Here is a 17740-nt window from a genome sequence, read left to right on the forward strand (position 1 = left end):
TATTTACAAAAAAAGTTCTTAGGTTCAAAAAAACATTCAGTGAACGGAAAAAGTGAGGTCGGTAATATAGGTATTTAGCTGTGTCACATGCCCTTAAGAAAACTTTCTAAAATTTGCATGATACGAGGGGTGTTCAAAAAGTAAGTTTCCCTAGTTTGCCGTTTTGCCCCAGCGCCATCTAGCGAGCTGGGACCGAACATAGTTTTAGTTTAGGGTATACCGATAAGAGCGGAACCGGTCTTAGCTGCCGAAAAAATTTTTTTATCAGTATCGGCTCGGAAACCATGGAGCTACCTGTGAAAAACGTGTCCACTTGTGAGTTGCGTGCAGTTATTCGCTTTTTAACTGCAAAAGGGCTTAATTTGCAACGAAATTCACACTGAATTAGTGCATATTTATGGTGATAAATGCATGAGTGTGCAAATGGTGCGTCGGTGGCGTACATATTTTGTCGAGGGACGCGGAGAAGTTCGACGCAGTCGAAAAAATCATTTTGGCGGATAGGCGCTTTACAATTGACAGAATTTTGGACTCAATGCCTCCTGAAATCGATATTTGTCGAACTTCAATCCATACAATCATAACAGAACATCTTGGTTACCGTAAAGTTTGTGCGTAAAGTTTGTTCTTTAAAAAACAGAGCACGGATTTTTATAAACAAGGTTTGTCAAAGCTTGAGAACAGATATAAAAAATGTATTCAAGTCCAAGGGGACTATGTAGAAAAATAGTTTATAAGTCAAACAATAAATACATATGTTACTTTAACCTAAAAATTGTGTTTTGCTTTTTTCCCGGAGCAGGAAAACTTACTTTTTGAACACGCCCTCGCAATTTTTTATCTTTTTAAAACTCCTAAATATCTCTAAAAATACATCAAAATTTTTAAATTTCACTTACAAATTAGGCATTTTTCAAAAACAACAATTAAAATTTGTAACGTTAAAAGTTTAAAGACTGCGAAATTTTAACGATTCCAAGTTTTCTGTGTCAAACAATTCAGTAAAGATTCTTTACTTTTAAATATTTGGTTTCAAATTTGCTTGTCTTAAATAAAAATTCAAATATTCAATAATTCATCTTTTTTTTTTATTCAAAATTTCAAATTGAATAGGTTAAAAATGGAATATTTTAGAAAGGAACAATACTTTATATTCAGTCAAATCCTTTAATTGAGAATATATTATTATGAAGTTATTTTTAAGTAGAAAATAGTTTATAAAGTTTCAGTCACACCTTTACATTTTTTTAATGACTAAGCCTTTGAAATTGTATCCGTTTAAGTTTTAACGTTAAAATCTGGAAATTCTTCAATTTTGAACTGGTTTAAAATCGCTTTGACAAATCGTTTTTGTTCACTTTTTATTACTTAAAGTACAGAGGCTTCCGTTTCCGGCAGGCTGGATCGACTCCCATGGGCGCGTGTGGTCACATATACTTTTGTGGTTATCCACCTCCTAGTAGATGGCTCTACTGAAGGGGCATAAGTGGGGGTAGTATTTTCTTAAAATATCTTGGGGCCGCCATTCTAGTGTTCGTTGAGGTTATGGTTTCGTCAACAAACTTCAAATTTTGCTAAGTTCAAAAAAGTTGTGTCTCGCCGTATGAAGTGAAATCAAGACATTGCAAAATAAACAAAGTTAAAGTAAATTGAAATGTTTGTGCTGTGCCAGGATGTTACTGATTTCACTTCTCTATTATAATGCGAATAAATAAAATGTTGAAAAAAGGTTACATTTCATGTGTTATGTAATTCTTCATTTATTGGAGAATTATTGCAAAATTGTACAGATTTATGTCAAAAAATGGTACAGGAAACAGTATTTACACATTTTTTCGTCTTAAATTTGTGTAATTTTGAATTAATTCGTTTCTTTCTCTAATTTTAATTCATGCAACACATTCCAATAATATACACATTTACGTGCACGATCACATGGATACGCTTTAGTTTTCCACCTCCTTGTAGTTTGCGCTAGTGTCGCTATAAGTAGTCAAACGCGCCCATGGTAGTCGACCCAGCCTGGTTTCCAGTACCGATCGCGAAAGAACTCTTTTTTGTCAAGTGGTGTATTTTTGAGATTGGTGAAGGGAATAAGGGTGAGTGGATGCAGAAAAGTGAAAACTTGGAACGTGTTAAGTTTTTGAAGTTAGGAGTGGAAAAATAGTTGCTTGGTCAGGGGGCAAGAGGTAGATCATAAAGGCGGGAAACGTCAAACGTCACGAAAATTTGAGTAAGGTAGGATGCCGACGACGCGAAGTCCACAAACTGGCGCCAGAGGGCAACAGTTACTGGACGATCGCACATAGCAGAGAACCATAGTGGCAGCAACAGCTGACGTTGCTGAAAGCACTGGCAGTGGGGGGATGGGTGACGTTGATCGCAGTGACAGCAGCAGTGATGAAAGTGCCGAGAAGTCGGTCCGCGTGGGGAGGGTAGAGGACTCAGGTACGGGCAAGCAACGCGGAAGGCCCTCAAATTTACAACGCCTTAACAAGCTAGGCAACGCGAGTTCGAACAGAAGTCTAGACGATTGGCAAAAAAAGGCAAGCGCGACTAGCAGTGAAGGGAAGGAAAAAAGGAAAAGAGTGGATGGGGAGGATGGGGTAGAAAGGGACCAGGATAACAAGAGAGTTAGAATTAAACGGAAAACACCAGAGATTGATAGGGGGATGGGGGGGTGTTGAAAAAATTGGAAGCTCTCATTAAAGGGTTTAGAGAGGAAACAAGAAAGAGATTGGGTGACATGAATAGGGATATGAATAGACAGGGAACCGATGTAAGGGGGGAAGTGAAAAAGGCCAGAGAAAAATGGGAAGAATAGGATAAACGCTGGAAGGAGGAGAAAGATAAGGTTTGGGGTTAGCTAGAGAGCATTGAGAATAGACAGAGAGAGGTTGGCGAACAGAGATCTAGAGAAATAAAACAGTTGGAAGAATGGGTATGCAGTCTAGAAATTAGGAATGAGCATATGTGGGAAAAGACAGAGAATGAGGAAATGATTATAGAGAATGAATAGAACCTTCGAAGTAAGAATGAAAGATTGAAGAAAAGACTCAGTGAGATTGAAAGAAGATAAGAAGGGGAAGAAAGGGCAAAGAGGAAAAATAACATTGTAGTTGAGAGATTAAAAGTGGAGAGTGAAACAGAAGAAGTGGAAAAAAAAATCTTTTGCGAGACATTAGAGTGCAGGTAAGGGTAGGAGTCAAGAGAGTAGGAAGGACAAAGGAAGGAAAAGAAGGAATATTTCTAGTAAAAGTGGAGAGTGAGGAGGTCAAAAAGAAAATTATGGAGGGAAAAAATTATTAAGAGGAAGAAGGGATAAAAATGAAGAAGATCTGACATGGAGGGAGAGGAAAAGGAGATGGGAAATAGAGCAGAGGGCTTGGGTAGAGAGGAGAAAGGGCCGTATGGTGTGGATAGGGAGAGACAGGTTATGGATAAATGGGGATGAATCGTGCTGAGATGAAGAATTAGAAGAATTAAGGAAAAAGAAGTCTTGAGAAACGTAAGGGGAAGAGAGACGAAAAAGAGTCTAGAAACATATGAGAGGGATTTCCAAATGGCAAAGGAGAAATAAAGTGAAGAGGAAAGAAGAGGGAAGGGAAGAGAGAAACGTGAAAATAGCTTTCTGGAATGTGTCAGGTTTGAAGAAAAAGAATAAAGGATTTTGGGAGGAGTTAGAAAAGTGGGATGTGATTATGATGAGTGAAACTTGGGCAGATGAAAAGGAGTGGAAGGGAATAAAAAAACTGTTACCGAAAAGTTATGTGTGGACAATGCAAGAAGCAAGAACATAACACGCTAAAGGGAGAGGGATGGGCGACATAGTGTCAGAGGTGAAAAAAGAATTAGCAGAAAAAGGGAGAAAAGATGGAGACATGGAGGAAAATGATGGAACAATGGTAAGAAAAATTATAATTAGCAAAATAGAAATAGCGGTGGTGTGTGTATACAGAAGAAGAGGGGAAGAGGAAGGCTGAAGAGTAATAAGGAGGTGGATGGAGGAAAAGAAGGAAGAATTGGTTTTAAAAGGAGGGGACTTAAATGCATCGACTGGCGAAAAAGGGGGAGGTTATGGGATGAAGAAAAGGGGGCATATATAAGGAACTCCAAACATAGAGAGACGGACAGGGAGGGGAGGAAGTTGCTAGACATGATAGGAGAAACAGGATGGTTTATATGCAATGGCAATATGAAAGGAGATGAGGAAGGGGAGATCACATTCATAGGAAAGGGAGCAACAGTAACAGAATACATCTTGGCTGAAGAAAGAATGTGGCATATGATAGGAAGTATGAAGGTAGAGAATGAGATAGGGTCCGAGCACTTCCTGGTCATAGCTACACTAAAAAGAGGCGTCAGTAAGCGCGGCAGAGGGAGAAAGGAAAAAGGGTGCGAAAGAAACACAAAAATGGGAGTCTGGGGGGTAGATAAATTAAAAGAGTTTAAACAGAAGATGGAAAAGGAGAAGGTTAGGTATGAAAAAAGGAGGGAATAGACTCGTTAATTGGAAGGTTGAAGGGGTCCATTGAAAAGGTAAAGGATGAGCTGGGTACTAAAGAAGAAAGAGTAGGGGGGAAAGAGAGGCTGGTGGGACGAGGAATACTGGAAGAGTAAAGAGAGAATAAAAGAGTGTGTGAGCAAATGGAGAAGGAGGAGTATAACAGGAGGAAAAAAGAACATGAGAAGATGCTGGAAAAAAAAGACAAAAGGGTAAGGAAGTATATAAAGCAGAAGTAGAAAAAGCGATCAAAGAAGGTAGGGTGTGGGATGTGATAAATAGGGATAGAGGGGAAAGGAAGGGCATTAACGAAGAAATAGAAATGGAGGAAGGGACGGATTATTTTAAGGGTCTATTATGGGGAGAGCAAAATCAGATCAAAAGGGAAAGGTGTAGGATAGTCCAAGGAGGAATGGAGGAAGGGAAAGAGATAACAAGAGAAGTGGATGAGGCAATAAATAGGTTAAAAACAAACAAGGCGACAGGAGAAGATGGTATGGAGAACGAAGCGATGAAGTATGGAGGAGAAGGGATTAGGGATGGGATGTGGAAGATCTGCAACAAGATCTGGAAAGGAGAAGGTTGGCCGGAAGAGTGGACGAGGGGACTGGTGGTACCGCTAGTTAACAGAAATTTGGGGAGAAAGAAAGGGAAACTATTCGCTTTGTTCGTAGATTTCAAAGCATCGTTTGACTGAGTGAACAGCAAGATGCTATGACACGTAAGGAAAGAGAGGGGTGTAAAGGAAAAGTTGGTGGAGAGGATAAAGAAAATTTTTACTGAAACCAGGATTAGGGTGAAAATAGGAAAGAAAAAAAGCAGGTTTTCTGGACAAACCGAGGTCTAAGGCAAGGGTGCCCGTTGAGTCCGTTACTATTTAATATCCTACTGGCAGGCTTAGAGGAGAAGCTAAAGGAGAAAGGAGGAACGGTTTTTGGGTAATAGCAAACTATACTCTCTAGCATACGCGGACGATGTAGTTCTATCAGCAGATGATGAGAAGGGGGTGAACCTAATGATGAGAATCTTCGAAGAGTATGTAGGAACAAAAGAGCTGACGGTGAACGTTGATAAGACAAAGGTGATGTGCTTCAGAAATAGAAAAAGCAAAACAAATTACGTTTGGAAGATGAACAGACAAAAAGTGGAAATTGTGGAAGAGTTCTGTTGCCTAGGTTTTTCATTTGAGGCAGAAGGAGAAAACGAGCTGCAGATGAGGAAAAGAATTGAATGTGCGATTAAAGTAATGGGACAAGTATGGGGTATAGAAAAGAGAAGGTTCAAGAACGATGGGAGAATGAGCGTCTGGTTGTTTGATGCCCAGGATATATGTTTAGAGAAGAGTTAGGAAGAGACAATATGGTTACTAGACAAATTAAGAGAGCATGGAGGTTTGAAGAGAAGCTAAAAAGAGGAGAGGGAAGTAAAATTGCACAAGCATGTTTCGGCGAAATTCGGAACAATGAAGCGAGAGGTAATGTGGGAAATTCAAAATTGGAGGAAGAAAGAAGAAAAATGAGAAGGGTGTGTAATATTCGAGAAGGGGTTATGGAGTGGCAGGACATAGAGTTAGAGCTATAAGTTAAACAAGGAGAAGAGAGATGGACAAAGATTATAGATTCGAGGTACATTTTTTTCAATATCGTGGAAAATGCATTTTTATATGGTAAAAGGAAACGGAAGCCCTGGAAGCTCGCTCATTTTAATAATTAATATCACTACTGTTACTATTGTTTATCATACGCAATACGAAAGAGTAGAATATAAGTAGTACTTAAGTTAGACTGAGGATGGAATTGTAAATATATGTACAGAGAGCGGAGGCCCTCAAACCCGTAAAAGGGAGAGATTAAATACATACATATTACTTAAAGTACAGATGAATTTTAAAAAATGTATTTATTTATTAAATAAAAATGTTTTTAATCCCAAATTTTTAACATCAAAGGCTTTTATTTTTTATTTGTTAAAGTCTTTGAGAAAGCATTTAAAAATTATCTAAATTAAAAATGTAAGCTTAGAAATAAAAATTTTAAATGGAAAATTTTCAAAGTAAAAGAATGTTAAATTACGCATTGTAAGCTAAATAATACCGTTTGTATGGATTTTACATCTAATCTGCGGTTTTTGGCGATTTTAATGAGTTGTTTTATGGTGAGTAGAATTTTCGACTACAAATAAAACAGAACAAAAATAGTTCAATTTTCGCCAAAGGGACGAATTTTCAACAAGATAGTCGAATTATCAACTAGAAATATATTTACAACCAAAAAAGGGAATAGTGGGATTTTCATTTTGAAACATTTATCGACAAAAAAGAAACGAATTTTCCAACCATTAAATTCAACTCAAAAATAAGAATTATGAACAAAATATATTAATCCACAACCAAAATGATGGTTTTTTAAATAGAAGAATAATTTTTTATTTAAAAAGACGAATGTTCAATAAAATAAATTAATTTTCCACGCGAACTATGCATTTTCAACAAAACAGTTAATTTTCTACCAAATAATTAAATTTTTAAGGACATTGTTGAATTTTCTACAAAATTAGTTGCATTTTTAACCAATTTTTTAAATTGTTTCAAATAAAAAAGATAAGTATCACAGCAAAAATAAAATAGTTATATTTTCCGCTGGCACTTCTTTCATTTATGATAAAAAAATTTAAAAGTTAAAAATTTCATTTATAATTATTAAATAAAATATATTATTAATTTAATATATATTAAAATTATATTTTATATATTATTTTTAATTAAAAAATTAATTAAAAATATAAATTTAATTTTTTTATATAGTTAACTAGTTAGAAAAATTATTTTTCAACAAAAAAAAACTAATTTGCGGCCAGTTAAATGGAACCAAAAAAGACGATTTTTTAACGAAATAGTTGAATTCTCTGGAAAAAAGATGAATTTTCCACCCGCACAACAAATTACCAACAAAATAGTTCATTTTTTACAGAATACTTAATTTTTCAAATAGTTTAATTTTCGCCCAAAATAATGAATTCTCAACAATATAGTTGAATTTTCCACTAGAAATATATTTACAACGAAAAATGAAATAGTTACATTTTCAAATTGAAATATTATTTTTCAAGACATTTCTGTTGAATACACAGCCAAAAAATGGATTTTCAAAAAACGAGATTAATTTTCTTCCGAATAAGACACATTCTCAATAAACTACATAAATTTTTAACAAAACAGTCGAATTTTTAACCTGAAACTATGAATTTTCAATAAAAAAAGTTCATTTTCCACCAAGTTATTCATTTTTCAAATAAATAGTTTAATTTTTAACAAAGTAGTGTAATTTTCTACTAAAATATTTGTGTTTTCAAAAAACGAGATTAATTTTCTACCGAAAAAGACACATTCTCAATAAACTACATAAATTTTCCACAGAACAGCCGAATTTTTCACCTGAAACGAGGAATTTTCAATAGAAAAAGTTAATTTTCCACCAAGTTATTCATTTTTCAAATAAATAGTTTAATTTTTAACAAAGTAGTGTACTTTTCTACTAAAATATTTGTGTTTTCAAAAAACGAGATTCATTTTCTACCGAAAAAGACACATTCTCAATAAACTACATAAATTTTCCACAAAACAGTCGAATTTTTAACCGGAAACTATGAATTTTCAATAGAAAAAGTTAATTTTCCACCAAGTTATTAATTTTTTAAATAAATAGTTTAATTTTTAACAAAGTAGTGTAATTTTCTACTAAAATATTTCTGTTTTCAAATAATAAAGATAATTTTCGACTGAAAATAATAAGTTTTCAACCATTAATGGAATAGTTACATTTTCAGTTGAAAAAATTCATTTTTAATTTTAAAAATGTCTATCAATTAGGTGACTTTTTAATAAATTGTTTAATTTTTGACAAAATAATTGGATTTTCTACCAACACGGCCAGAAAGATGTATTTAAAAAAAAATTTCACCCGAAAATATGAATTTTGAACGAAAAAATTGATTTTCTATCAAGTAGTAAATTTGTCAAATAAACAGTTTTATTTCCCACAAAAAAGTTAAATTTTTGATTGAAGACAATTTTGTTTCAAACTAAAAATGAATAATGTAATAGTTACTTTTAATTTCAAAAATTGATTTTTAACAACAACAAAAAATGTCTACCAATTACATAATTTTTTTAATACATTGTTTAATTCTTGACAAAATAGTTCAATTTTTTACCAAATGATTGAAATTTAAACTTAAAACAAAAGTTTTAAACCAAAAATGAATTCATTAAATTTTCAGTCTAAAAATGTAATTTTTAACAAAAAAAAAACATTTCCACCAAGTAGTTCATTTTTAAAAAAGGAGATTAATTTTTCACAGAAAAAGACGCATTTTCAACAAAATACGTGAATTTTTCACAAAACAGTTAAATTTTTTAATTAATATCGAATAGTAGTTGAATTTTCTTCCAAAATAGTTCAATTTCAAACTACAACAGAAAGTTTTCAATCAAAAATGAAAAACTACATTTTTAGTTTGAAAATTAATTTTCAACAACAAAAAAACGAATTTGCAACAATTAAAATGAACCGTAAAAGACGAATTCTTAACTAAATGGTTAAATCCATAGACAAAAAGATGAATTAAAAAAAATAATAAGATTAATTTCCTACCCAAAAATACGAACTTTCAACAAAATAAATGAATTTTCCACAAAATAGTTGAACTTTAAACAAATACGTTAATTTTATACCGAATAATTAATTGAAAAAATAATTAGTTAACATTTTCAAACAAACAATTGAATATTAAAATAAGAGAAGTTTTAAACTAAAATGAAATATTTACATTTTCAGTTTAAAACATAAATTTCAAGAAAAAAAAATGAATTTGCGACGAGTTAAATTGAACAAGAAAGGATGAATTTTTGACAAAACAGATGAATTAACAACGAAAAACCTTTTTTTCAAAAAAGAAAATTTTCTAACCTAAAAGACGAATTTTCAACAAAATACATGGATTTTAAAAAAACAGTAGAATTTTCAACCGAATATTTTAATTTTCAACATAAAAAGTTAAGTTTTCAACCAAAAATTGAATAATTACATTTTTAGTTAAAAAGATTAATTTTCAACAAAAAGAAACGAATTTTCTACTAGTTAAAAAAAATAGTAATTTTGTAGTACGTAAAATAAACCGAAAAAGCACAGATTATTAACAAAATACTTGGATCGGGAGCCAGAAAGATAGATTTACAAAAAAGAAAATTAATTTTCTACCCAAAAAAGATGAATTTTTAACAAAATAAATTAATTTTCCATAAAACAGTTAAATTTTTCAACCCGCATTATAAATTATCAACAAAAAAGTTGATTTTTCATAAAATAGTTAATTTTTCAAATAAATGGTTGAATTTTCCCCCAAAAGGGCGAATTTTCAAGAAGATAATTGAATTTTTAACAAAATATTTGAATCCTCAACGAAAATTATGCTTTTTCAAACCAGAAGATTAATTTTTAACCAAAATGACGAATTTTCAAATAAATTAATAAATTTTCAATAAGGCGGTTGAATTTTTTACTGAAATAATTGGATTTTTAACCAAATATTTGCATTTTCTACTAAATAAGATGAATTTTCAATTAAAAACAGTATAGTTATATTTGTAGTTAAAAAAATTTTTAAAAAACTTTTGACAGTGTAAAATTAACCGAAAAACATATTTTATCAAAATAACAAAATAAAATATATAAAATTATTTTTTGAATTAAAAATGACAATAATTAAACCAAATATATTTCTGAATGAACATTTTTTTCAATCAATGTTATTTTAAAAGTCAAACAATAATTTTAGAAACTTCAAAAGTGAAAATAATTTGTTATCAAAATGACGAATTTTCAACAAAATTAATAAATTTTCAACAAGTGAGTTGAATTTTTGACAAAAATAATTGGATTTTTAACCAAATATTTGCATTTTCGGCTAAAAAAGATAAATTTTCAATGTGTAAATTTTCACAGTGTAAAATGAACCGAAAAAAGCATATTATAATTATTATTGGGGAATTTTCCAATTCGGGAACTTTACAGTGTCGGGAATTTTATTTTTCGGGATTTTTCAGCCGTCCCGAAAATTTTGTTGAAAATTAATCTTTCTTAGTTTAATTTAACTGGACGAAAATTCGTTTTTTTTTGTTGTGAAAATTAATTCTTTAATCAGAAAATGTTATTATTTCATTATTCATTTAAACTTTCTCTTCTTTTTTTTTAGTTTAAGATCAAACTATTTTGAAAGAAAATTCAACTATTTGGTTGAAAATTAAACTATTTACTATAAAAATGCACTATTTCATAGAAGATTAACTTTTTTTTATGAAAATTCATAGAATCGGGTGGAAAATTCAACTATTTAATTAAAAATTAATTCTTTTGGACTTTTTTTTCTCTTCTGGTTTAATTAAAAAAATATTAAATTTGTATTCAAATCCTAAAAATTTAAAAAAGTTAATTTAAATATAATAGAAAATACTGCAACAATAATCATATAGCAATTTTTTTTTATAAAAGAACTCCTGACTTAGCCAAAAAAATTTCCTTGACTTTACCCTGATTTCCAGGTTCCTAGAAAAATAACAACAAAAGAATAAATAAATAAATTATTACCAATAGAATGAGCTCCAGTGGCGCAAGCCGTTGAGACGCAGTGATTTGGTCCTCGAAATCCATACTTAATGCTGATTTGCCCGGAAGCCATATTCGGTAAAATCCTGGGAACAAAATATGGACTGACTTTGCTGTAACTTTTTTTTAAAGTCTCGTACATCGAGCAAACGTCGACCAAATCTATCATTCCAACGCCAACTGCAACTCCAGTGTCTCTTTTATCATCCTCATTCACCGGCTTCCATTTTGCATCATTTAAAGCTTCTTCGGCTGCAATTAATGCGTATGCAGTTGCAGGACACATTGTTCTGAGCTCACTTTTCGAAAATTTCGAATTTAGGTCCAACTCGTGTGGCTGAGTTCCTTTTGGAACGAGAGCCCCTAGATTTTCAATTATTATCATTCAAAGAGAATATATTTGGTTTTATAATTATTTATTTAAAAGTACTTTACTATAATATGAAATAAAAAGAAAAAAAATTCTAATTTTTACAGAAAAGAAAATTTAATAAATATTATCACTTCAACTCGGCCCGAAAGAAAAACATGAAAATTTGAGAACTTGTCCTTCAAACTGCTTTGAAGATAATTTGCAATTGAAATTTTGTTGGGTTTTTGATATAAAAAAGTTGGAAATTTTTTGCGCGAGCAGTATCAAAATAATGTTAGACCATTTTCAAACGCTTTATTCGTTAACCAAATAAGATAGTTCAAAATCAATAATTCAAATAAAATAAAATAAAAATAATTTTCTACTAAAAAAGATGAACCTTTAACCAAAAGTAGGATTTTTCAACAAAAAAATAGGATTTTTCAACAAAAAAGTTCATTTTCCACCAAATAGCGTATTTTTTCATTGAAAGATTCTTTACAACTCTTTTTTTATGTTTCAGAAAAAACTGCATTTTTAAACAAAAAATATTCATTTTTGACGAAAGTGATGAATTTTCAAATGAAAAAGATGAACTATCAACTGAAATCATCAATTTTCTACCAAAACTGGAATAGACAAATTTTCATTCAAAGAAATTTCGATAGAAAATTAATCTTCTTGGTTTAAAATTCAATTATTTGGTTAAAAATTAACCTATTTCATAGAAAATTAAAAAATTTTGCAAAAGGATTTATTGTTTGTTAAAAACTTGAAAAGTCATTTACTTTTCAGAAAATTCAATTGTTTCGTTGACAATTAATTATTCTTTCCTAGAAAATTAAACTTGCAAGCCAAAAGATGACTTTTCAACGAAAAAAAAATTATTTTTTAACCAAAAAGCGAGTAGTTAATTAATTCTCAAACAAAAAGAGATTTTTTTTAACAAAATGATAAAATTCTCAACCTGGACTCATTAATTTTAATCAAACACTTGCATTTTTAAACAAAAAATATTCATTTTTGACGAAAGTGAAGAATTTTCAAATGAAAAAGATGAACTATCAACTGAAATCATCAATTTTCTACCAAAACTGGAATAGACAAATTTTCATTCAAAGAAATTTCGATAGAAAATTAATATTCTTGGTTTAAAATTCAATTATTTGGTTAAAAATGATTATTCTATTTCATAGAAAATGAAACGATTTTTTAACAAAATAGTTGAATTCACTGACAAAAAAATGAATTTTCAAAAAAGATTAATTTTCTACACAAAAAATATATTTGAAAAAAATGAAATAGTTACATTTTCATCTGGAAACATTATTTTTTAAGAACAAAAAATTCAAACCGTTGGATTCATAAAAAAAAAACAAGAATTTTTAACAAAAAATTTGAATATTCAACCAAAATTTGTTTTTCAAAACAGAAAATGAATTTCTGATGAGTTAAATTGCAACAAAAAACGAATTTTTAACAAAATAGATGAATCCACCGCCGAAAAAAAGGAATTTTCAAAAAATTAAGTTTTCAGGAAATTAATTTTCTACCGAAAAATACAAACTCTCAACAAACTACATAAATTTTCCACAAAACAGTTGAATTTTCCACCCGTCACTATAATTCTTAATTAATCTTCTTGATTTAAAATTCAATCATTTGGTTCAAAATTATTATTCTATTTCATAGAAAATTAAATGATTTTTTAACGAAATAGTTGAATTCACTGACAAAAAGATTAATTTTCTACACAAAAAACATCGAATTTTTTACAAAATATATGAATTTTTAACAATATAGTTGGATTTCCCACAAAAAATATATTTGAAAAAAAATGAAATAGTTACATTTTCAGCTGGAAACATTATTTTTTTTTAAAAAAAGTTTGTTGTGCGAATGATTGAATTTAAGTCAAGAAGAGGAATTTTCAACCAAATATTTCAATCCTCGAGAAAAATTATTGGTCTTCAAAATAGAAGAATAATTTTTTTCATAAAAAAACAAATGTTTAAGAAAATAAATTAATTTTCCACACGAACTATGTATTTTCAAAAAACAGTTATTTTTTAAGCAAATAGTTGAATTTTTAAATTTTCAAATAAAAAAGATAAGCATTAAAGCAAAAATTAAATAGTTACATTTTCAGTTTAATAGCTTAATTTTTGACTAGTTAAATTAAAATAAAAAAGAGGACTTTTTAACAAAACAATTGAATCCACAACAAACAAAATAAATTGTCAGAAATAAAATACAAAACTTTTCTAAAAATAATTGAATTTTTGACTAAAAAAGGTAAGTTTTCATCCAAAAATGGAATAATTAACTTTTTTAGTTCGAAAAATTAATTTTTAAGAAAAAAAAAGAATTTGCGACCAGTTAAAATTAACCAAAAAGACGAATTTTTAACGAAATAATTGATTCAACAAAAAAACAAGAATTTTTAACAAAATATTTCAATCTTCAACCAAAATTATTGTTTTTCAAAACGAAGATTAATTTTTTGATCAAAAAGAGGATTTGTTCTTTCTACTAAACAAAAAAATGAATTTTTGATTAGTTAAATTGCAACAAAAAACGAATTTTTAACAAAATAGATGAATCCACCGACGAAAAAATGAATTTTCAAAAAATTAAATTGTCAAGAAATTAATTTTCTACAGAAGAAGACATATTCTCAATAAACTACATAAAATTTTCCAAAAAACAGTTGAATTTTCCACCCGTCACTGTAATTCGTGATTAATCTTCTGGGTTTAAAATTCAATTATTTGGTTAAAAATTAATCTATTTCATAGAAAATTAAACAATTTCCAAGCAAAAATTAAGGGTTATTTAATTTTTTTTCATGATTCACGTATTTTGTTAAAAAGTTGTTTTTTTTTCGGTGAAAAATTTTATTCTTCTTGGTTGAAAATTCATTTTCTTTTAGTCGATAATTCACCTATTTGAATTAAAAATTATCTTTTTAAGTAATAAATTGAACTACTTATTTAAAATTCGTCTTTTTCAGTAGATAATTAATATTCTTGTTTATAATTTCATATTTTTCGGTTGAAAATTTATGTTTTTTGTGGAAAATTTAACTATTTTATTGACAATTAATCACTTCTTTGATAATACATGTATTTTGTTTAAAATTAATCTTTTTTTTTTAGTTGATAATTTGACTATTTGGCTGAAAAATTATCTTTTTTAGTTGATAATTCGTCTTTTTCGGTAGATAATTTTTTTCCTTTGTTGAAAATTCATCTTTTTTTTATTGAAAATCCAACTATTTGGTGGAAACTTGAACTATTTTACTAAAAATTGACGTATTTTGTCAAAGAATGATCTTTTTCGTTAGAAAATTATTCTTCTTGGTTACAAATGCATATTTTTTGTTGAAAATTCAATTATTTGGATAAAAAATAATCTATTTCACAGAGAATTAAATAATCTTGTAAAATGAATTTTTGTGTTTAAAAATTCAACTACTTTGGCAGGAAAATCAACTATTTTTTCGACATTTAATTATTTTTCATAATTCATGTATTTTGTTAATAACTTGTCCTTTTCAATAGAAAATTTTATTCTTCTTAGTTGAAAATTCATTTTTTTAGATGATAATTCAATTATTTTACTGAAAAATGATCTTTTTAGTTGAAACTTGAACTATTTAGTTAAAAAATCGTCTTTTTGGTAGAAGATTAATATTCTGGTTTAAAATTTAATGTTTTTGGTTGAAAATTCAATTTTTTTGGTAAAAATTATTCTACTTCGTAGAAAATGCAACAAGCTTGTGCAAGGAATTCTTTTTTCAGAAATTCAACTGTTTGTCTTGAAAATTAGTATTTTTGGTTTAAAAATGCAATTAATTTCGTAGAAAATTTAAATATTTGGTATACAATTACTTAATTTGTTGATAACTTATGAAAAGTCATATTTTTTAAATGAAAATTCAACTATTTGGTTGAAAAATTATCCTTGTTAGTTGAAAATTTATGAATTTTGTAAAAAAATCGTCTTTTTCGGTTGAAAATTATTCTTCTGGGTTAAAAATGTATCTTTTTAAGTTAACAATTCAACTGTTTGGCTACAAAATTACTCTTTTAGTTGAAAATTTAACTATTTGGATGAAAATGTGTCTTTCTCGGTTGAAATTAATATTCTCGGTCGAAAATTCATGTCTTTCGTTTAACATTTTATTAATTTGATTAAAAATTCAACTATTTTGTTGACAATTAATTAGTTCTTTGATAATACATTAATGTTTTGTTAAAAAATCATCTTTTTTGGTTGATAGTTCAACTATTTGACTGAAAAATTCATTTTTTTTTTAGTTTATAATTCAACTATTTGGCTAAAAAATTGCCCTCTTAGTTGAAAATTAAACTACCTGGTTGAAAATTAGTCTTTGTCGGTAGAAAATAATATTCTCAATTAAAAATTCATGTTTTGTGTTGAAAATTTAATTATTTTGGTAAAAAATTCAACTATTTTGTTGAAAACTTCGTTGTCCATTAATTATTCTTTCGTAGAAAATTAAACAATTTTTTGAAAGTATTAATAAAAAATTAACCTGCTTTAATGAAGATTAAGTCTTTTGGAGTTAAAAATTCAACTGTTTTAATAGAAAAATCAACTATTTGATTGAAAAGTCATTTTTTTCTAATTCATGTATTATTCTGTTAAAAGGTTGTATTTTTCGGTGAAAAATCGTATTCTTCTTGGTTGAAAATTATTATTTATTTAAAAGCAATTAAATATAATTAATCATCCAAATAATTAATGCAATAAAAACAAAAAAAATCAAACTAATTAAACTTGCAAGCAAACAGATGAATTTTGAATTAAGAAATATTATTTTTCAAGCAAAAACCAAATAGTCGAATAAAATAATTATTAAAAAAAATGAAAAAAATTTTAATCAGTGACATTTTTAAATGAAAAATATTAAATGTCGACGAAAGTGCTGAATTTTTAAACAAAAAAAATGAATTATCAGCTGAAACAATCAATTTTCTACCAAAACTATAGTAGTTAAATTTGTAATTACGGAAATTAATTTCCAAGCCAAAAGACAACTAATTGACAATTAATGGACAATTTTTTATAATTCGTTTATTTCGATGAAAGTTCGTCTTTTTCGATAGAAAATAAATGCTTTTTGGTTTGAAATTTAATTATTTAATTAAAAATTAATCTACTTCGTAGAAAATTAAACAATTTTGCGGAATTAATTTTTTTGGAAATTAATCAGCTTTTATGAAACTCAGTGTTTTTGGGTTCAAATTTCAATTACATTGGTAAAAGAAATCAACTACTTAATTAAAAATTTTTTTTTAGTTTATAATTCAACTATTTGGGTAAAAAATTATATTTTTAGTTTAAAAATCAATTCCTGGGTTGAAAAATCGATCTTTCGGTAAAAAATAAATATTCTCGGTTGAAAATTCATGTTTTTGTTTGAAAATGTAATCTACTTCGGAGAGAATGCATCTTTTTTTGAAGAAAATGTAACTATTTGCTCGATCATTGAACTACACTGTTAAAAATTTTAATTTTTTGTTAAAAGATAGTCTTTTTGGGTTAAAAAATAAAAATGATTTTTTAAAAATTAGTTTTTAAGGATAAAAAATTTAATCACCTTGGTAGAAAATTCAATTATTTGGTTGACAATTAATTTTTTTTATAATTTGGGTATTTTATTGAAAATATGACTTTTTCAGTGGAAAAATTGTTCTTGTTGGTTGAAAATTAATATTTTTTAGGAGATAAATCAATTATTGGGTAAAAAATCTTTTATTTTTAGTTTCAAATTGGTCTTTTTCGGTAGAAAAATAATATTCTTAGTTGAAATTTTATGTCTTTGGTTAAAAATTCAATTATTTCGTTAACGAATTATCCTACTTCGTAGAAAATTTAAGGATATTGAGAAAAAATGTTTGCTTCAAATTCAACTGTTTTTTTTTATTTTGAAAATTAGTTTTTAAGGATGAAAAATGTAATTAGCTTGGTAGAAAATTCAATTATTTATCAATTTATCAATTTATTTATCATTTATCAATTATTTAATTAATTATCAATTATTACTTGTAAGCCAAATGGCTTACAAGTAATTTTTTTAAATAATTTGTATATTTTATTGAAAATATGACTTTTTCAGTGGAAAAATTGTTCTTGTTGGTTAAAAATTGATCTTTTTCAGTTGATAATTCAATTATTAAGTGAAAAAAAGAT

The 17740-nt window shown here is 28.3% G+C and overlaps 1 protein-coding gene across 1 annotated transcript in view; it reads right to left on the bottom strand.

The window, feature by feature from the left end:
• Window positions 1–17740, bottom strand: part of LOC117174832 (3-oxoacyl-[acyl-carrier-protein] synthase, mitochondrial) — a 28228-nt gene that overhangs the window by 8801 nt on the left and 1687 nt on the right. Inside the window, exon 2 of the mRNA XM_033364217.1 lies at window positions 11149–11529. Within this exon, the coding sequence (XP_033220108.1) occupies window positions 11149–11529 (381 nt within the window). The remainder of the gene's footprint in view (window positions 1–11148; window positions 11530–17740) is intronic.

The sequence above is a fragment of the Belonocnema kinseyi genome, chromosome 1 (assembly GCF_010883055.1).
Source record: "Belonocnema kinseyi isolate 2016_QV_RU_SX_M_011 chromosome 1, B_treatae_v1, whole genome shotgun sequence".
NCBI classification, from domain to species: domain Eukaryota; kingdom Metazoa; phylum Arthropoda; class Insecta; order Hymenoptera; family Cynipidae; genus Belonocnema; species Belonocnema kinseyi.